At 45.6% G+C, this 22,462-nt stretch overlaps 1 protein-coding gene across 1 annotated transcript in view; it reads right to left on the reverse strand.

Annotated features, from left to right (window-relative positions):
• The window catches only part of FOXO1 (forkhead box O1), a 64,586-nt gene extending 42,556 nt beyond the window's left edge, over positions 1-22,030 (reverse strand). Inside the window, exon 1 of the mRNA XM_084535898.1 lies at positions 21,164-22,030. Coding sequence (XP_084392024.1) covers positions 21,164-21,856 — 693 coding nt within the window. The 5' untranslated portion in view covers positions 21,857-22,030. The remainder of the gene's footprint in view (positions 1-21,163) is intronic.
• Between the last annotated feature and the right edge of the window lie 432 nt (positions 22,031-22,462).

The raw sequence follows: 22,462 nt of genomic DNA on the forward strand, positions 1-22,462 counted from the left end.
TAGCTATCCTCCTAGGGTAATGGGATGAGGCTCTCTGAACACCAACATCCACAGCAGAGCTCTGGCTATGCCCTTATTTCTGAAGATGCTCTCAAAGGAGAGGTATCACTTTCTGACCCACCACCCTACTTGTCCATATGTCCATCTGGAGCTGCAGGTTCAAGTAGACTAGAGACATCCAGTTACAGGTATCCAGCTCTGATGCCTGTCAAAGAGCAAGACCCAGTAAGTGGTGTTAAACAGCTACGCAGGAAGAGTTTTCCTGCCTCACTGGACTCTAATGAGGATCTCACTATCACTTCCTCGGTCGTTTTTCAACATCTTGCTGTCAAAAGGTCATGAATTTCAAAGATGCCTTCATTTATCAGCAAATGCAATAGTATTCACAAGCTATTACTGGAGGAAAAAAAAAAAATAGAATACAAGATGACCTGTCATACTCTTCATAGTAAAATGAGATTTTAGGAGTTGGCATTTCTCAGGCTATCCATGAGTGCGAGGATAAAGTCACTACCCAGCATCAAAATACAGTTACCTCCAAGGCGTGAAGGAGCAACCGCTCCACACGAACGCTATGGGATTGTTTATAAGAAGGGAAACGAAGCTCAACTTCTCCAGCTGAAGCTGCGGAGGAATTCAAGGCAGGCAGAAAGTAATTATTCAGCTGGAGTTTGGCCAGGACGCTGGAGTTAGCACTGCTATTCTTGCAGCCTGTGTCAGGGGACCATGCAATGACCACCAGTGCTGTCTACTGAGTCATCAGCGCCACTTCCTGCAGGACCTGGGCTCTCCTTGGAAATCTCCCATTTCTGTATTGACCAAGCCCATCCCCAAGTCACTTTGGGAACATGGGACAAGGAGGAAGGGCTCAGAGTATAACTATTAGTGTCACTTTCAAGAACAGTAAAATTTACATGGATTAAAGGGATGAAATCTTTATATATAGTAAAAAGGATAATTATAATGAAGGCATCTGTCTAGCTGGCACCACCTACAGCAAGACCTGCAAGCAGTAATTGTACAATAACAACATGGTGTTTAGTGTGAGGTTTAGGACTTTCTGCCAGAAAACCTAAAGCATCCAGGTTGTAAAACACTGTAATAAGTAGGTAATCCCCAGCCTGGCGTCCAAGTTACTGCCCTAACCTGTTCCTTATGATTATAAAATGTCTCAGTGTCAGCAGGTTCACTGTGAGTCAGAGCTGAAATAATAAATGGCTTATTTTCCATCCTGATGGAGGAAATACATCACGGCTCATTGTGGCTCACTTACTGAGGCTGGTTTTTTTTTTTTTCTTTTAAACAGGAAAATGTAAAAATAACCAACTCATTCTGTCTTATTGCACTTATTTTTGATTAACAAAGCCCTTATTACAATCAAATTAGAAAAGAAAAAGAAGCATGTTTTCAATATGGTCTGCAAAAACAATACCTTAGGAAAAATACACAAGAAAAAATACTGCCCAAACAGCCAAAGAATATGAAATTTGTGACAAATAGCCTCTTTGCCAAAGTGATTCCACCACTTCACTCCTGTAAACAACTGGCTGCCTGAGCTGAGGTAAGGATCGAGGCTCTAACCTCACCTGCACTTTTGCTCCCAAGAAGTTGCCTTTAATCACGTTCCAGTGCAACATGCTCAAAGCTACTCCACTGTGTATTGGCAGAGTCAGGACCCCTGGCTGAAAACTCTAGAGGAAAGGTGCCATCTCTTGCTTTGGGTATTGCTACCAAGCAAATAGGGCCCTACTTCTGGCAGGTCTGCCCATGCACTGCTTAAAAACTTCACTGTAGAGTATGAAAAGAGAGATAACACACCAGCATCCCACAAAATATTCATCCCTTACCTAACACAGACGTACATAAAATGGCAGGAGTACTGCAAGCAAGGTGCAATGAGTCCTCACACCATTTAGAAACTAAAGGAATCATAACCAGTAGAAGAAAATAGGCATCGTCATTCTACATACTTAGACCAGAGGCACAGATGTATTAAGATGGCTATTTCAAGTTCAAATTCACAGCATGTATATTTTATACATATACACAGAGTAGCATATACATAAAACCCTTAGAACAAAAGAGTAATATAGAAAAAATAAAAATAACATAGAAAAATCAATTAAAAATACACATATAGATAACTTAAGTAGCATCAAATAAAAAATCAATAAAAAGAGAAAGAAAGAAAAATACAAAAAGTAGTAGAAAATACAAGTAGACCAGAAGTTGCACAAACTGTAAAAGGAAAAAAATCTGGAGTGAATATCATGAAGACAGCCCTGATGGATATTTCCCCTGAGCACAGTCTCAAAGAGACTGCATATTTGAAATACACAATAAGTGACATTAGACATTAAAAAATGCATTCTTATTTGTAAATAACACTTATTGAAAATATAAAATTTCTCCAATATTTCATTGTAGTGGAAAAATGATTTATTTTTTATGCATTATGCATAAAATAACAAGCTGTAAATTAATGCTGTAGACCAGAGTATGAAAAGCAAATGTTAATTCCCAGAGCACCACTGCTATAGAACTGCTAATCAATAACTACTAAGTTATTTAAGACCAAATGCCAAATACTGTAGCAAAAAAAAAAGGGCAGATAAAAGTACAAAGTTTCTTTTAAAGGGTTGTCTCTGGACTGCAAAGTTTTTAAACATGCAGTTCAAATGTACAAATGAACCATTTCAACAACGCCTTGCCTGTCTTTTCTGCAGCCTTTTACGCATGCTTTGGTAACTCAAATTTATCATGACCTTTAAAACCACAAGATCCTTTGGGTAACCGTGGTCAGGACTCAGAGCTGCAACTGCAACAGGCAAGACTTTTTCTCCCCATGCACCCTTCAGCATGCCAGGGTCTGCCTGTGAGCCATGCAGCAGTGCTTGGTTCTACCCCATGCTGCTTTCCAGATTGAAAAAAAAAAAAAAGTCATTAATAATTCGAGTTGTGTTCTTGTGCTATCCATCAGCCCTAATTCTTGGCAGCCCCTCACGCAGCTACTTAAAAGGACTAATGGTCTTGCGATGGAGTCATGGGACTTTGACTCACGGCCCCAGCTTCAGCTCCAGGTTCCACCGTGATGCCTCGAGCAGTCCCAGCCTCTCCTCCTGCCTGTCCTCCTCAGCTGCCCCCTCACTGCCAGCGAGGGCACCGACATCCCACTCCTCTTGGGCCTCCCTAGGCTTCAGACTGGTTTTCTGTAAGGTGTTTGGTGGAGCTTCTGGCACATTCAGGGTTGCTCCTCTCAGCTGTCCTCCATCAAAACTCAGGTCAAAATGAGTGAAAATACCAGCACGCAAAAGGCTGATCTACTCAGGCTATGCAAGCACAAGCCAAGCCATGGTTTCCTACAGACTTCAGTCCCTCCTCAACAACACCCCTCCACGGGGCCACAAAGCCCCCAGCAGAGCTCAGATGCCATCCCAGGCATGGCCACTTAGCTCTTGATCTGATTTTTTTTTTTTTTTGGATGATGTTTTATGACAGTTAGCCATAATAACGAATATTAGAGCAACGAGCACAGAAGTTGGATTCATTACTGCCTTATGACTCATTAAAAAAAAAAAAATCTAACCTGAGTGAAGTTTCCATAATTTCAGGGCCACGTTTTGTATCTGAGATACTGTTCAAAAAGCATTATAAATCAATACAGTTTCAATAACAACACAGGGATGCACAAGCACACAGTATTTAGAATGGCAAGAAATGAGGTTTTACAAATATTACACAGATGGGTATCAATTAGTGTCTGTTTATAATTTTCTAATCCTTTTCACATTTTGGATTTCAGTCCTTAAAAGTACAGAAGAATGTTGCATTTTAAGCTGCTGGATTATTTTTATTCCTGTTTTGGCTAATGATGTGAACAGATCCGTCCAATGACACTACACAGAACTACTTCTGCAAGCAAAAGTCTGCTCTTTTCTATTGCACACCAATAAGAGCAAAAATCTCTTCCTTCAGACACAAATATCATGGAATATAAATGTCTAAAAACAAGATTTGCAGACAGACCTTGTATTGGACAACTAACAACACCTGAAAAAAGCATATATGCTTTGAATTACACAGGCTCCTGCTTTGACTCCTATTGCTATTTTATTTTCTGCCTTTTCTTAAATATGATTCACAGCAAGTTACATTCCCCTTTAATTTCAGCTTGTTTATAACATTCATTTGATTCTAGATCTTTTTATGTTTATTATTCACTTCTGCATCTACAATGTTATTGAAGAGTTCATGCTTCCAGGTAAAGTTTGTATTTTTTCCTGAACTAATAGGAAATCCTGTAAGATCTTATTGTTGCAGTTTTTCTCCATAACAAAATCTTCCATTACATAACAGGCTGCGTACCTTTAAGATATTCCTTTTCTTTATGACACATGTTGTCTTCTCTTTAGAAAGAGAAACTTTCCTCACTAAGCCTCAGCAAGAGAAAGCAGGAATTTACAAAGTAAAAAAAAAAAAAAGAGAGAGAGAAAAACAAAAAAACAACACATCTCATGCCAATCCCTATTTAACTCACTTTTCAAAGTTTTCTCATTTCCTCTGTTGCCCTTTCTTATAAACACCACAACCAAAACACAATTGTTTGCTTTGATTTTCAAAACTCTACTGCACCCAAACATGAGGAAATTTCCCTGCAACCCACTGAGGTTACCAGTATTTTATAGCCTTTATCCCCGTACTGAAACCATCCACTCTGCAGGCTTTCTAGTAAGCACAAAACAACTTGCAGTTGAGATATTTCTTACGTCTGTCCCGGAGGCTGGACTGACAGACGTCCTGGCCATCTCTGGCTCAGGGAGCATATTTCTCCCCATGCAACCAGGATGCACAGCATATTGTATCCCATCTTACTTTCAAATGGAGAAGGGGGAGAACCCTTGCAGACTGCAAATATGGGAAATTATGCTATTTATTTGAAAAACAGCTTATGCTATGTGTAAATGGTGTGGCTGGGCTCTGTCTTGTATGAGACCTGAGCTAAGGCTTCCTCGTGCTGGCAGGCCAAAGAGCCGGGTGCTGGTTAAACCCCATGCAAATCCCATCACCTTTCCAACTCTTTGGAGGAGCAGGCTGTTGCTGCAGCATGTGACACCCATTACTTCTCTACAGACTAGGAGATTCCTGCTGTTTTAATCCTTCCTGGAGAGCCTTCCTTCTTCCCCAGTCTTTCAATGGCCTACCCAAAGCTACTGTGGTATGGACAAGCACAGAGCTTGGTTTCCAAATCAGTTTGCCAAAGCACAGCCTGTACGAAGAGAAATGCAGAGGTTTCTAAACTCTCAATATCTGTGTGACAGGGCAAATGGAGCCCATTCCTCATGGAGCCAAAACACTTAAGTCCTCGAAACAACATGGTCTGAGATACCATCTTAGTCCTATGCACTCAGGACTACAGGCTTGAATTTGACACGGTTGTTTTGTCAGCAATTGAAGCTGTGTCCCTTGGCCTTTTCCCTAAACTGATGGTGTCTCATAATTTGAGCCTGAAAGGACTTGTGGGGATGTTCACAAGGGCTGCCTCCTTTCTAGAGGAGTTACTCACTATGCCTCATGAAGTTTCACCTCGTGGACAGTGAAAGCAAGAACCTGCCACCCTTCAACTGCCTACAGAAGGATCCCAAACAGACCAGCCTCTTAAGCCAAAAGGAGACTATATAACCCTCGTCATATTTAGCTGTCTTCTTTCCCCTTTTTGTCTAACCAAAGGCTTTCCTTGAAACATCAAGAGGTCAACGCATGGGAAGGACCAACTAGACTTAACTGAAGGCAATTTCTAGGCTTTCTAACTACAGGCAACCTCAGAAGGAGTTCAGAAGAGGACTGTGGTCTCCACACCAGCTAGCTGATCAGAAGCACACAATAAATCTCTATGTCCCACTATGAACCTTCGACATTCCTAAGAAATTTCTGAGAACCACATCAGTCTCTCACGCAACAGGTTTCCCTCAGCAGCAACACCCATAATCTTCAGGTCACCAACAGAAGATGAAAAGTTGTATCTTAGATGTTAAATGAGATCTATTTTTCTGACCAAAGCTACCTGTGTGAACATTCATGCAAGATTTACACAGAAGTGGAAAAAAAAATGTTATCAGGGGAGGAATATTCAGGTCAATATGGACACATTTTGCTACTCTACTTCTATACTTCATGTAACAAAATTCAGCGTAAGAGGTACTTCAGCAGAGCAGCAACACAAGCAATAAACTTGGTCAGAAGATTCTGACAACAAAAGTGCATGCTGCCTCCTGATTTTTTTTTCCCTTTAATTTGAAAGGAATTTTCACGTTTCAGTATAGTTCAGATCAAGCTCAAGATATTTCTGGGAAAAGGCATGTTTCCCACAGCAAAGCTCATTTCTCTGTCACTTAATAGCAACAAACGTAAAGCCTTGGTTGGCAATTTCGATTTCTCCTCTGCATGATTCATTTATCCCTGGGATAGGCCTGAGCAAGGGATTCTCCCAGCGCAAGACAGACTAATCAAATTATTTCAAGTCAGTCAGGTATTTGCTTTATGCCAGCCAGCCCCAGTGGCAAAATCTCTTGTAATAGCAGATCTCCCAACGTTAAGAAAAAATATTCATGGGCTAAATGCGAGCTTAATCACAGCCAAGAGGCAAAGCTCCTACGGCCAGAAAGACATAAATGTTATCCTTGTCTCCTTCTCATTCATAATCTTTCACACTGCATTGGAAAGTAGCTCAGAGGGTGCAGGCATGTATTTCAGCTCATACACTTGACAGAGAGACCACAAAACTCACTCCCACATGCAAAGCAGCACTGCTATATTGCATCCCAGTAGCTGGCACAGAGAGGCCAGATTTTTGCAAGGTACCAAAGATCCCGTACTATCCCATCGTGACCAGGACTGTGTGACAAACCCAGGAAGGCTTGAGACTTCCCAGTCACATCTGAGAGTCCTCTCTGAGGGTAGGTGCCCACGTACGTGGATCCAAACATCCAGAAGAGCCTTCCCATTCCTTGAGCTCCAGCGAAGAAGGGAGACAGGATTCACATCACTCACTCCAAAAACTTTGCAGGTAAAGTTGCTGCATGAGCACACATCACTAGGTCCCCACCAGGCACAGCCACCAGCTACTGGGCACCGCAGGATGGATCACCCAAGAGCTGGATCGTGGAAATGAAATGTCACCCTGGCCACCACCACAAATGCAGCAGGTGAATTACTAAACCCTAGTGAATTACTATGCCCTGCTGTTCGTCAGAACTGGAGCAGTTTGGAGATTTCCACCTCAGAAGAAATCTCTGCAGCCATGGCACTGCCCGGGGCCATAGAAGAGCTCATGTAAGTGGCCTGAAGACCTTGCTGTGAGTTGTATTTTATGCAAGCATCTTTTGGTGCTACTTTTACAAGACATGTCTAGCTAAAGACACTTCACCTGTTAAGTGTGACTTCTGGTGCATATGTTTCTTTCTTCCCAAAGTTGATGGCTTTTATTTCATGCACACAGAACCTCCTGAACACCTGAAAGTTTACCAGCCTTTCCCCACCCCATACCACAGGCTCTAAAAGATACCGAGAAGCATCATGACACCACCACTGCTGCCGTTTCATACATTCTCATATCCAATGCAGAGGGCAGTCACATGCTTGTGTTTATACATCCCATAATACAAGGCCACTATTTATCAATAAATGCCTTGAGGTGCAGAGCAAAGCCCAAGCAAACAAAATCTGCTAGAAAAAATAGCAACAGCAGTGGCCTGGGAAAAGAGAAATGAGGATTCTGCAGAGATGGTCCAAAGAGCAAAAGAAGGGGCTGCTACAGATATTCAATGAGCTGGGTAATGAAGAAGGAGGAGAATGCAACAAAAGTAGAGGCCCAACTTATTTAGGGGAAAAATAAAATAAAAAACAACCACCCTTTAATTCAAGGCATTAAAGAACGACTTTTAAAAAGCACACAAAAATGCAATGTTTTGCTCAGTAAATAACTAACCATTGGAACCCATGGCTGCAGGATAGCTAGTGGAAAATAACTTGCAGTGATTAAAAAGGGATTAAATGGATTTTATAAACAACAGTATCTGTTGTTAAACATGCTAAAATAAAATTACAAGAGTTAATAACCCATTTGCTTCAGGGCATAAACTAATCCTCTTCTAAGGGTAGCAGAGATCTGCCTGCATGTCAGCTCAGTATCTGGTACAACAACTCTTCTCCAAAGGCGAGCAAGCTTTGCTCTTAATTCCTGGCATTTAAAAACTGTCTTTCTTGCCTGAAAAAGAGAGCATGCTATTGTTCAGGCCTTCAGCTGACCTCACATAATTAATTCTGCAGTTTACCAGATATATAATTCCCTTGAGGGGCAAGGGCTGAAATGCAAGAAAGGGAGGAAAATAGTTTAATTGCTACATGCTTCAATATTCTACTCTCAGTTTCTTCAAATATAGTTTGTCAGGGCACTCAAAACAAGTGCATGAGATAAAATTCTTGTAAAAAGCTTAAGACGTGAACAAAGCACAAAATCTATTAGTACTGTTTGGTGCAACAGTTCACCACCCTTATCAGTTTATGAGAAAATTAGATCTTTGGGAGAGATAGCAAGGGAGGGTTTTTAACATATTAGAACAGAAGAATTTACTCACCCTAGTAATAATTAAAGCATTATCTAATATCATAGCCTGTCCTCAAAGGCAGGATAGAGTTGAAGTACAAACCCCTTGAGATTCTGATTCCACCCCTTTCAATTCCCAAATCCCAACCCATGAACCTTACTAACGGACTCGCCGGTCTGTAAAATAATTGCTCCTGGACAAAACACAAGATGAGACATGACACGCTCAACGCTATGCTGTGGTTATGACTTTTCAGTTCCAAATGCCAGCTTGCTCTTTCCCACAGGGAAGACAGCCACGTGCTGGGGACGCTCCTCCTCCGGCTCAGGAGAGCTCCTGGAAGAACAAGTCTTAGCATCAGACATACAAAATTCAGACCACAAGTGATCCTCCTTAGTACACTGCCAGGCTACCTTCTCCAGGTCAATATGTCTACAACTTCATTGTTATTAATATTACTATTAATATTAGTAGTAGTACTACTACTCCTACTTTTTTTCTTTTTTAAATGGGGTGCAAATTACATCTGGTTCCGTTTGGCAGTCCCATAGGTCAACATTTGCACTGTATTTTCAAAAAAGGACTTCGCAGTGGTCCACTTCAAGATACTAGCAAGCCAGATCAGGTGTGCCTTCCAAGTCTCAGCAGAACAAAGAGGCTGCAAAATTTGGCACTGACCATCCGACAGAGCAGTATCAGTGCTGGAGCCATGTGCTAAACTGATAACCAAAGCAGGGGATATGAAATGCCTGCAAGGGGAAAAAAAAAAAAAAAAAAGGAGAAAAAAAAAGCTCTGAAATTCAAATTAGTTTTACAGTGAAAGCAAACATGCTGTTTCAGACCACCGTATGTATGTATTCCCTCTGCTCCTCTACTGCTGAAACAGCAAACCGTGTATGGCAGATGGCATGATTCATCTTAAAATTACTCTAGCAGCATTCCCTCTATTAGCCTCCAAGGATTAAACTAGGATAAAAATATTCTGCATGTTAACTTCAACTAGGCTGTTGTCATGAGGAGTCATCAGGTCAGTCTACTTGCTTATTTTGCAGAATTTTTCTTTCAATCAGCAATAAGCGTTGCGTATGGAGATACCACGTACTTGTTGCGCCTCTCAGGAGTTAACGCAGACAGGGGCAAGAAGGGAGGCAACGGAGGGGTGGGCAGGGGGGAGAGGTTGTTTTCCCACAGAGAAGTAAAAAAGTACAATGAAACTCAAGCCAGGAGCCACAGTACATCATACTAACAACAGCACCAGTCATTTCTGGCAGGTTGGGATAGCTGGGATAAGAATTTACACCAGCCCAGAAGCTGAACACAGATCTGCTCAAGGCACGCTTCTGTGGTATCGTTCTGCTTTCACCAGGGATGGGACACAAGTGTCACAATCGGTGTCAAGAAAGCCTCACCAACCAGCCTGCCCCAAAAATGCAGTTACAGCACCCTGCCATCCATCCCCCTCCTTCACATGAAGGGCTGGAGCCAACGGTGTGACTTCTTCCAGAGAAATACTAAAACATAGGAAATAACAAATGTAGTTCCCAGATGAGGGCTCACTCACAGACCTGTTGGATACAATGTCTCTGACTGAAACTCCATCCCTCATTTAGAAAAAATCCCCATGCACTTAGGAGATGCTTTAGACTATGCTGACAGTACGAAAATTCACTGCTGTGCAGCACACGTCCCCAGGATCGACTACTGCAACGTTAATTGCCTGGACTCCGGGCCCCAAGCTAAAAAAGCCCTTCCAAAATAAACAGTCCATAAGAACTAATTTATTTTTTGCTCCATCAACAATATGTCTCAGCCAACAGAAGCAGAATATTTTGTGTGCTTTAATACTCAGGTTAACCAAGGAGGGGGTGAAGCCAATAACACAGTTAGCCTCATCTCTGGGTAGAAGGTGGTGAAACTGCACTTAATGCCATCTCTTCAAGCAGGCGTTTTCTACGTGTGTATGCCCTACACGTCAGCCTCATTGCATAACCCGGTTGTGCAATAATTGCAAATTCATTTACATCTTCATTTTTGTTCCAGTGTTCCAGAATGGGGAAGCAGGGAGGACTATCAAATGGCAGGAGGAACTTTGCAGAATTCCTCTCCTCCACCGTGGGCCAGCCCCAGAAGGATGCCCTGCAGAGGGCTTGGACACACTGGGAGTAAAACACAACTGCTCACCTGGAGCAGACATCTGGAGCAAGGCTTCAGGGAGCAACCTCAAAGCAAAGGATGACTTCATAGCATCAGCAGATGACTGGTGTTGGCTTGGACTGCAAGCAGAGAAGATTATGGTTTCTCCTTTTAATGCTTATTGCTATGTAATTGCCATAGAACTGTAAAGAAGAAGTAGGCAAGAGTGCAGTATCAGGTTTTCATAGACTAAACAAACTGGATTATTCAAGAGCGACTCAAGTTTCCTAACAAGCATGGAGCACTCTGCATTAAGATAGCATCTACTTATTTCTCAAAAATCAATTGCAACAGGCTGCATTTTAAAATACTGCCTTAACCTCCTCTCCTGCCATTTATTTCAGCAGCACATTTATGGATTTACTACATTTGTGGACAAGGGCATAATGCACCAGCAGCACCAAAGACCAGACCCTAGACCAATATTGCTGCTCCGCTAGCTGGAATATGCACTCATGTTGTATTAGGAAATGTTCAGCTCTTGCAACAAAGGGCCATAAAAATCTGACAGTGCAGTTCTCCTCAGAGGCTACACATATTCCTCAAGGTAGAAGGGAAAATAAGGTGGGGGGAAAAAAAATTCATCATCCCATTTCAAACAAAAGTTAAAGACTTCACCCCTCTCTGGCACTCTCTGAGTTTTCCAAGCATCGTGTCACCTGCACGCAGGAGTGCCTCGAGCTCCACCTCAATGCTGGCCCAAGGATGGCAGGACCAAGACACCATAACAACTACACAGAAAAGTAAGTTGGTCTGACTTAAACATGCAGTCACACTATGGGTTTTCACATCTGAAAAAAAACAATATATATATATATACTTATATTTATATTGGGGAGGGGAAGGGAGTTTTTGGTATTCCTTTCTGCGCTATAGGCTTCTAGATACTAATCAATGCCTAAATTTATCTAGCTAGCTACAAAATATTTAGTACAATTTTATTTATGTTTGAATTACATAACGTATTTTGATCAGTCACACATGAGGCTGTGTCCTCATCCTGAATTTCAAATGCCTTGTTGTTGGACCTGCAGATGCATCAGTAGAGCAGAGCTCAGTCGCAAGAGGTGGGGAAGAGGCAGGACAAGTGCAGCAGAGGTGTCAGGGATGGAAACACTACAAATAACTACAAGAGACCTTAAAGACCATCTAGTTCCAAACCCTTGCCATGAGCATGGATGCCACCCACCAGCCCAGGTTGCCCAAAGCCCCATCCAGCCTGGCCTTGAACACCTCCAGGGATGGGGCATCCACCACTTCTCTGCGCAACCTGTGCCAGTGCTTCACCACCCTTTGTGTGAAGAATTTCCTCCGTATGTTTAATCTAAATCTACCCTCTTTTGGCTTAAAAAACGAGGTAGATTTGTCCTATCACTACATGCCCTGATAAAGAGCCCCTCCTCACCTTTCCTGGAGGAAAGTAATAATACACCTGAGAGAATTTGGTCAATAACCACTTATTTTTTGATCAATATTTCATCAAAAATATGATCAATAAACACAATATTTGCAGCATGGATCTTTCCCTTCAGCACAACCCTTGCTCTCCTTGGCCTGGACCTCAGAAGCTGAAGCACCTCAGCAAAAGACAGACGCAGCAGCGGGGCATCCTCCTGAGAGGCTGAGGGATACATACCCTAACATCTTTGGATAGTGTTATATATGGTGAATTACTACATATTTCTTGCTGTAACAGGAGATTTCATTCCTCCTGCTCACACATGAACAACTAGAGGAACAGCAGCACACCAGCCTGACAGATGGAGGCGAGTGTTCGCGGGACAGCTCCAACAGGCTCGTCTGTGGCATGGAGCAGCCGCTGCATCACGGCTCCAGCACACACAGAAATCCACACAGCAGCATCCAGCCAGGGCTGGGGCAGCAGCCAGGCCCCAAGCTTTCCCCAAAAGCCGCCAGCTCGCACCTCCCCACCTCTTCACGCCTTCCGACAGCAGGAATAATCCCTCTTCCCTCGGCCCACCACCAGGATGCCTTCAGAGCTGGGTTTTCTGGGAGAAGGGGCTGTGGGGGCTGCAAACAATTTCATCTAATTTGAAAGTTCACATTTGAACAGAGTATTTTTGGAAAGAGAAATCAACACGTTAACAGCAAACGGGAGCACAGAGCAGATAATCCTTTCACATCCTGACAGCGGAGAACTGCGGAGGCCTGCTATGAAGCATCTCTGAATAACAGCGTCTTCATTTTTTGAATACCTAATTAAGAGTTTCTATATATTGCAAAGCCTCGCTATAAGATATAATTCAGTTGGCAAACACCAAAGATTTCTCAGTCTGTAAGCTTTTGGCAATCAAAATTTAAATCTGAATATATGTGCAAGATATGTACGGCACAGGTACTTTATTTTTTATTCTAACAATTACATTCAAATTAGGATATTAACTTGAATCGGTTTCAAACAAATGCAAGCTACAGGCAAATCAGCCCCCCCATCACCCCACAGGAGTAAATTTTTGGATTGTTAATATCCTTACTCCCGTTAGCTGCCTCAGATACATTCAAACACACATTACAGAACAGCATCCAAGACGAAATGAGTTTTGCTTCAATCTAAAAACACTACAGATGCCAGAAGACAGCACCAGCTCGGACCCGAAACTCACACATGCCAAAAACCATTTGCAACCGTGCTAATTCATATTATGGGAACTGAAAGGCAACTCTGTATAACACAATGGGCAACAAATCCATTCCTTTAATTTCAGTCGCCAAACTTTAATTAATTTCCAGCCAGGCAAACATTAAGCATTTCTGCTGATCTTGCAGGATGTAAGCTCATTTGCACAATAAATGCGGTCTAACAAGTCACCACATTTATAGCGAGTTGCTTCAGTCTTATCTAACTGCGTAGTTTGAAAAGTCAGTGATGGGTAAGTGAAACTCCACCCACGTCACAGTTTCTGGAGTTAAGTGTAAGAAAACTGAAGAAGTTGTGACTTTTTCATTGCTGCAGACAGCATTTGGACAATTAAAGTCCATTCTCTGAACTATGCAAACAGTCCTTATTAAGGAAGCAAAAAAAATTAAAAATAAAAAGCATACGATCTGCATTTTCATTTTTCCCCATAAAATGAATGTCTGTGCTCCAATGCTCCGGAGTTCCCCTTCCAAAAAAAGGCAAAAGCAAAACATCTCTGCTGCCCACTCACAGTAATTGCCAAAAAGGACAACAACAACAACAAAAGTAGAAAAGTAGATTTAGGAGACTTCAGAACAGCCCTGGGTGAAAAGCACCTGTGCTCACTCACTGCCCTCCTCCTCTCCAGCATTAGCGGTGCTGCAGGACAGTGAGGCCCAACCACCAGTCACATCTCATTCCATAAAGTTTTTAATTTCCTGATTTTTGGGCGTGATTTAAGAGATCTCACTCTGGTACTAACTAAATTAAATGTAGCGCCGGGGATTAAGCCTCCAGCATTTTTAGAGGGATATGCCAACATGCAAGACACGGAGTGCTGCCCCCTTCATCCTTTCACATCCTGATGCAGGAGATGCACGGAGGCCTGGCATGAAATGGCCTCTGAATGACAGATACCCAGAAAAAATAAAGATGCTCTTTATAAAATAAGAGCTCTTTATAAGAGCTCTTGCATATTACAAAGCAGAGGTAGCAGAAGGTATTTAGTTAGCAAACACTATAGGTAAAGGATACCTCTGCTTGCGAGCACTAATCAAAATGACAATCAATCAAAAGTCAAATCTGAATAGGTGCTATTTTAGAGTATGCCCCACACAGACATGCTGTGTTCCCTCAACTATGCATGTGCCAGGCTTCAAAACTTAAACTACACCACAGAAACAGCCTTGACAAAAAGCAAAAGGAGCCCCGCAGGCTCACACCAGCACACAGTTAACACGTCGGGGGAACACAGGCTGCTCAGTTGCCACCACAGCCATCCCTGGCCCGCTGGCGTGGAGCAGCAATAGGACCGAGAGCATTTCCAGCTGTGTGGATTCCTAGCATTCCCAAAAATTTGCCTTCGAACACTAGAACAAGAGAAGACTTGTACCTTGAGGCTGAATTAACTCTAGAACAAGAAGTGTTTGCAAACAGGACTGTAACATCATTGATACCATGTAGCGATGGTCGATGCCGTGAGCAACAACAAGCTGCCTGGGGCAAATTGAGCGTGGCCCTATACTTCTTCAGCAACTTTCTGCAAGATGCAGCAGCTGTCAGAGTCCCAGCAGATTTTCAGACTTTTCTCCTCTGGTCCCACGTATCACAAGGGAAAGCACTACTAAACCTTTGCAACTTACTGCAGAAGTGCTTCCACACTAAATAAGCTCACCTCCTTAGATATTATTTGGTAAAGATCAGCAGCACCACCAAAATCTAAGCACAATCACAAGGCCTAATGAAGTTCTTAGTCTGAGATAATCATCAGCACAGTAAAGCAGTTGACTTCATTCTTTTTATTCCTCCACCTCCTACAGTAGAAACGGAGACCTACCAAGAAACAGCACAATACAGCTGCTGCACTAACTGAAGATGTTTGCACATTACAAACTAAAGCATAGGAATGAAGCAGCTTTGTTTGATGAACACACAGGAGTAACATTCAACAAATATATTTAGAAATAACTTAAATGTGAATAGTACTTGCCCTCAGAAGTGAACGTAATTCATGCTGAAGCTCTGTGCAGCAGCACAGATGCCGTTTTTCAAAATGTGACTGCCCTGCACACTTCATCCATTTCTGTAGTGCAGCCTTTCATTATGAAAAGCAGTATTCCCCTGTATTTAAAACTCACTTTGGCACACCAAACTTACACACAGAACACTACAAAATTCATTAAAATATTGGAATGCAGTGCCATATGCTTAACTATAGTTTAGCTGCAGCCACCAACAGTGAATGTGAAGTTCTCTCTTCATAGGAATTAACAATAAAGTAAATGTATCCATCTTTTACATATTTCTGAAAGAGGAAAACAAATTATTTAATGGGTATCTTTAATTTATCTTACTTTAGAATTCACTACTCAAGGTTACAAAATCATTTCCATGAGAAATCCCTGTTTCAAACACTAACTTTCTCCCAAAGCAGAAGGGGCTGAAGTTTGAATCTCTGTAGGCTGTGGCCACAGCCCTACATATTTCACAAATCTGTGGCTGCAAAATGTCTCATCATTTCTGCTCCAAAAGCTGAGCACTCTTTTTGCAAAATATTCACCAGTTGTGTAAACAGAGTGGCATATATTTAGGTAGCATTATGCTTTGGAAATTGAAGAAGGTCTGAACAAACATCTCAAGAGTACACCATTTCTGGAGTCTTATTAAAAATATATACTATATATATATAAATTGCCTACTTTATTGTTGATTATTATATTTAATAAAAAAATAAATAAAATAAAATCACCTAACCATCTTTATCCTCTTGTACCATGCTGTTTCCCCTTTCTATCCCAGGCAGCAAAAGCCCATTCCCTAATCAACCAATTCCGCTGACCCCTTGTGAAGTAATGTAATAAAAAAGAAATAATGACATTAAGAACGAAGCCAAGTATGTCGTAAGGAGTACAGTGGCAAAGAGACCAGTTGCCTTGTTTTTGTATTGAACTTCTTCAAAGCCCGTCACTTCAGGAAGATTTAGTTCATTGTGTCAGTACACAAAGCCTCTCAGGTGCTTTCTTTTGGCATTTAATCTTGCCCATAACCAGACAAGAAACTGAACAAGCATTGCAACAGTTCCAGTAAATACAAGACATGCAAAAAAAATTAAGAGTATTGTCAACATATAATTCAAGGCCTGGACTGGAAGCTCAAAACCACCTGGGATGGATCGCCAGGATGCATCACAGCAGGCAGCGCAAGCCTGAAAGCAGGGGCAGCAGCACACAGGTCTAAGGACAGAATAGGCTTTATCCTTCAAGTGAGGTTTAAGATCAAAAAGGGCAAATATAGATGGAGAAAGAGAATTAAGTTTAAAAGGAACAAGCCATGAAGGGTTAGCATGGAGCTTTATCACTAGTTACGAGGGTGCAGGCACCTTGCAACGATTAAGGTGAACTTTCAGCTGTGAACCTTTTCCCTTACTAAGCAGGATTCAGGCTGGTGACTCAGAGGCAGGCGGTGAAGGCTGCCACTGAGGACTGATAGTGGCAGCGAGCAGGTACACGAGTCACCAAAAGTAAAACTCACAGCTGGATGAGTAGTGGCTGGAACTGGTCTGGAAGAGAGATTGCAGCAGCTCACACAGAGCAGACACAACTGCATCTTCCAGGTGCTGAGGCTGTAACCAGTGCCGTATGTAAAAAGGCATGGCTGTGAGAGGATTTACCTGGCAGAACCCATAAATAGGAAAGCAAACACATGGACATACCTATATGCACACTCATGTGTGTTGTATGCATGTGTAACACAACGCTAGGGGTCCACAAACCTCCTAGGAAAGCATCTGATCTACTACGCTGGGAGAGAGTTAAATACCCGCAGGTATGCAACCAGCACTGAGGGAACACCGAGCAATTCATCAAGGCAGTCTTTAATTAAAGTGACATCTCCACGTCGAAATAGAAATGTGCAATAAAAACCTCACTGAGATCTACTTCTTCCTCTTCAACTACTTGAGCTCTACACAAATTTCTCTGATTTAAATTATTCCCCAATCTAGAACCAAAAACTTTTGGCAGCCATGAAGATCACTCTGGATTTCCCAGAGCCTCCCAATACTTGATAACACACGTGCGGCTTTAGACTTGGATATACCACACCCCAGCACTGATTTTTCATGGAGGCCGATTCACTAAAGAGGAGACCACAGAGCCAGTCTATGGTGAGGCCACCCGAAGCTCCTTCCCCACACCCATTTTGTCCTCAGACCTACGTCCATTCATCCTTCTGCAGCTCAATACCATCTATCATCTATACTCCTTCAGCAATGGCAACAAATATATTTGGGTGATCAAGTTTCCTCAGGACTAGAAGTCAAGGAGGTGTAAATGCACGTGTGGCCTTCACACCTGCCGCTGGGAAAAACAAACACTGCGGCCACATTGAGATGGGAGCCACCAAAACCCTGTGTTTTCTGCTTAATGAAGACCTCTGTCCAAACAGTCACTGCATGTAGCCAACATAATATTACAGGTTGTGGTTTAAACATATTTTCAATAGGAGGCTGAAAGCCTGAGGCCATTCAGGAAAGTTTAACTCTGACGGCTCCTTCACAGCAGAGCGCAACCATTTTGACATAAAGCAAAGACATCATGAAATATACCCGCCACAAAGGCATTTCATTTCTTGCTTATGATGATCAGCCAAAAAGTTATCAGATTTGAGCAAAGGAAAAGTTATCTACGGCCATGATGAATCCCATTTGGGGACTGCAAACTGCCCTAAGCCCCATGCACAGTCTCCCACTCGCACAGGTAGAAGAAAACACCGCTTTCACTTGACTGCTACAAGACAAAAGTTTCATTCTTCCATGCAACTTTCACAACAATTTCTTAGTTATCTCGGAAACAGATCTTGTTCTTGCTTCAGCCTTCTCTGAGCAGCACCGCTCGCTATCGGCACTTGCCTACGTTCACCCCTGCGGCAGGTCTGGCAGGGCCCAGCTGCTGGGCGGGCAGCCCTTGCTCCCCCAGAGCTCAACTGGGTTTTTTTGGATGTTTTGTTGTGTTTTTTTTTTTTTTTAAATCAGAGTTTGTGCTAAGAAAGTCTGGAGTAAACTATTTTGCACATACAGCTGAGAGCAGTTTTAACTACTTCAGTAAGCTAACAGTGAGAATTTTATCTTACTACCTTTACCACCCTTATTTAAGATGACATTTCCGCTTAAAAGTTTCAGCTCAGAAGAACTTGGACGCTATTCCGAGCTCCCACCAGATAATGTCAACACCATTGAACTTCTTTATTCAGCAAAAAAATGCAAAAGCAGTTCAACATCAGATATTAAGTGGGGGCCGTGCTGATTCACAAGCATTACAGTAGGCAGCTCTCAACTTCTGGGTGACGAACGCAGCCCTGCCACCAGGCATAAAGTGCACATTCTGTTACAAGTCCTCGTGTATTTTATGGAGTTTGTGTATAATCTGAAAGGTGCCTTGTTTACACTTACAAATACGCAGGCTCCAACAAGATGAAGCTTTATTTAGGAGGGAAAAAGCAGAGCAAAACAAAACATTTTCTTTCTCAGGCTGCAAAACACCCACACACCACACACCCCAGGCACCGACCCGGTGACGCTCCGGCTCTGAGGGGCCGTGGCCAGCTCCAGCCCCACTCCGACCTCAGCACCCACAGCACCAAACCCACGCAGCATGGGGCCAACACAATCCAACACAGCAGCTTTCTGAGCTGCCTGCCCATAATGTGGCCATATAGAGGCCTGAGGGCAGTGTGTAGGCTGCACGTGTGTGTTTTTGGGGTTCCTACAGCGTCCTGCCACAGGGTACAGCCATCCCAGGACTGTGCCAGCACCAGCTCTCCCCGCTGCAGCGCAGTGTGGGTGCATGGGCATCAGCAGCACCCGCTCTGCCAGGAGGAGGTGTGCAAGGCTTGTCAGAGGCTGAAGCAACACAGGAAGAGGAGCAATAAAATAAGAAACACCTAATAAGTTAGGCAGCTAGCAGAGCTCCCGATGTGCCTGCTTGAACTTGGGAGTTCTCTGCTCTGATTTTAGTTTTGTTTGTTTTCCTTTCAGTTCTCTCCGACTCGCTCTGCAAAGGCACTCGAGGCGGCTTGCTTTATTTCTGACAGACTGAAACACCACTGGAAAAAAAAAACAGCGTTTTCAGGTGACAATTTACTTTATCTAAAAGTTGTCAGCTATCAATCATTCCCCTCCTATTAAGCCTTTTTCATGAAAGATGTCTTCAGACAATTATCCTTTAAATTTTTTAGTCAAACACATTGATAGGAACTAACAAATTACTTTTTAAAAGTCTTAAAAGCCTTCAGCTGACAACGAGTTTCAGATCCATCTGCATTTCCCTAGCAGGGTGCTGCCCCCCCCCGTAAAAACATGACGTTGACGAAAATCTGACGTAACAATCCCTCCTAGCTGTGCATGTAAAAATCTATATAAATGCAGGATTTGACTTGGAAAAAAAAAAAATGCAAATATTACAGATACTAGAAGGTGAGGCAAGCAAAACTCGACGACCGGCAGTCTGACTGCCCCAACTGGAGCCAAGTCAGGAGCACAGCAGCACAACACGCCGATCCCACGTTCGGCACATGCACCCTGCACGTTTGCTGCCATCCTTCGCAGGGAGGAGGAGGAGGAGGAGGAGGAGGCTGTGCCTTCGTGCAGGCAGCGGGAGCTCGCTCTGACAGCGCTCTCACGCAACAACGGGGTGCCGAAAAAGCGGGCGCTCTGGGTCTGTTGTGGGTGGATTTGGGGTAGGGGCTGGGGAGAAGAGGGGCTGGGGGTGGTGGTAGGGGGATGGGGGTGACACGGGGATGGGGGTGGACACCACCACGGTGGGTGCCCAGCCCCAAGCAAAGTGTCGCCGAGCTGGGCAGCGCTGAACCCCCCCCAGCCCAACAGGTTCCTCACCACCGGTCCTCCCTGCCCCGGGAGCGCACAAAACCCCACAAATTAATGGGAAAGCCGCTCCCGCACGCCGACTTCAGCACAGCCACCCAGGCAAAGCCAGCTTACTCATTAAACGCACGGTGTTTCTGCAACCCTTGTCCTGCCCCTTCTCCTTCCCCTGCCCCGTTTGCCTCTGCCCCAGCTCCCCGGGTCCCCCTCCCAGTGGTGCCGGGCGGTCCCGGGGGCGAGCAGCGCCCCTCGCACCCCGCCGCACGGAGGGGGGCTCAACACTGGCAGCCCCCAAAATCCCCCAAAATCCATCCTCTGTGCCTGGGGCCGGCGCCGTGACACGGCGTGAACTTTTGCTTTCGGCGGGGCAGGGCGGAGGGGGGGGGGAAGGCGGAGAGAGGCGAGCCCCGGCCCCCCCCCGTTCCGCTCCCGGCCCCGGCCGAGCCCCGCGGGGGGAGGGCAGAAGCGGCTCTTTTTTTTTTTTCCCCCCCCCCCCCCCCCTCTTCCTTTTGGGAATAAAATAAATGAAGCGCGGTGGGATAAAGTGAAACGGAGCGGGATAAAAGTGAAACGGAACGAGACGAGACGAAATGAAATAAGTAAAAGTAAATAAAATCAGACGAAATAAAACAAAAATAAGATGAAATAAAACACGTTAGGGTAGAATAAAATGAAATACGATCAAATAAATTAAAACAAGAGGGGGGAAAAATGAAATAAGATGCGAAAGGCACACGCACGCTGCAAAGCGGGCGGCGGGCAGCGCAGCCGGCGTGTGCGGCGCCGAGCACCCCGCAGCCCCCCAGCCCCTCGGGGGGGTCCCGGCGGTGCCCCCAGCCCTCCCCTCACCTTCCAGCCGGCCGAGCTGTTGCTGTCTCCCTTGTCCTTGAAGTAAGGGACGCTCTTGACCATCCACTCGTAGATCTGCGAGAGGGTGAGCCGCTTCTCGGGGGAGCTCTCGATGGCCTTGGTGATGAGGTCGGCGTAGGACAGGTTGCCCCAGGCGTTGCGGCGGGACGAGCTGCTCTTGCGGGGCTGCCCGGCCACGGGACCCGGCGACAGCCCGGCCACGGCCGCGGGGGGCACCGGAGGCACCGGAGGCACCGGCCCCGGCGGGTGGAGGCGGCAGCCGGCCTCGGGCGCCGGGAAGTCCCCGCAGCGGCAGGCGGCAGCCTCCGGGGGACCGGCGGGGGGCAGCGGCCCGAAGTCCTCGCTCTCCTCCAGCAGGCTGAGGTTGCTGATGAAGTCGGCGCCCAGCGCCCCCGAGGCGGCGGCGGCAGCGGCGGCGGCGGCGGCAGCGACGGCTGCGGCGGTGCCGGCCGCCCCCTCGGGCTGCCCCCCGCCACCTCCTCCTCCTCCTCCTCCTCCTCCTCCTGCTCCTGCTCCTCCTGCTCCTGCCCCGCCGCAGGACGGAGCCGGGCTGGAGGTGGCCGAGCTGGGGGGGTTGAAGTCCGGCCGCGGCAGGGGCCAGGTGCAGGAGCGGGGCCGCGGCAGCGGCTCGAAGTCGGGGTCGATGTCCACCAGCTGCGGAGCCTCGGCCATGGCGGGGCCGGGAGCGGGAGCGGGGAGCTCGGCGGAGGCTTTTGGGGTTGTCGGGGGAGGGTTTTTGGGGTGGGGGCGGCTCAGCGCCCCATGCAGGCTCCCGGCGCGGCCCCGACGGCGCGGCCGCCGACTCCCGGCGCGGCTCCGGCCCCGCCGCCCTGCCCGGCTCCTCGGCGGCGGCAGCGACCGACTGGAGCGACCGCCCCGCGCGGGCCCGCCTCCAGCCTTCCTCCTCCTCCTCCTCTTCTCCTCCTCCTCCTCCTCCCGGCGGGGAGGGACCGGCCCGAGCCTCGCCAATGGCAGCGCCGCGCCGCCCCCCGCCGCGGGGCGGGAGGGTGCCGGTGCCCCCGGGCTGCTCCCGGGGGGGGCTCCGTGTGTGTGTGTTTGCCTGTGTTTTGGGGTTGTTTTGGGCTTATTTTGGGGTCCCTCCCCTCGACGGGGAGCGAGAGCCCTTCAGCTCGAGAAGGGGGCGGCAGTCGGTGCCGTCCCGGCGAGGTGCGGAGCCCGAGGGGGGGCGATTGGTGCGGGGACAGTCCCCAGGACGGCTCCCCAGGGGACCCTCGCCCCTCCTGTGGCCGCGGCCCCCCCGGCCCTGTCCCCGCAGGG

This window comes from Aythya ferina (assembly GCF_964211825.1).
Source record: "Aythya ferina genome assembly, chromosome: 1".
In the NCBI taxonomy this organism is placed as follows: Eukaryota; Metazoa; Chordata; class Aves; order Anseriformes; family Anatidae; genus Aythya; species Aythya ferina.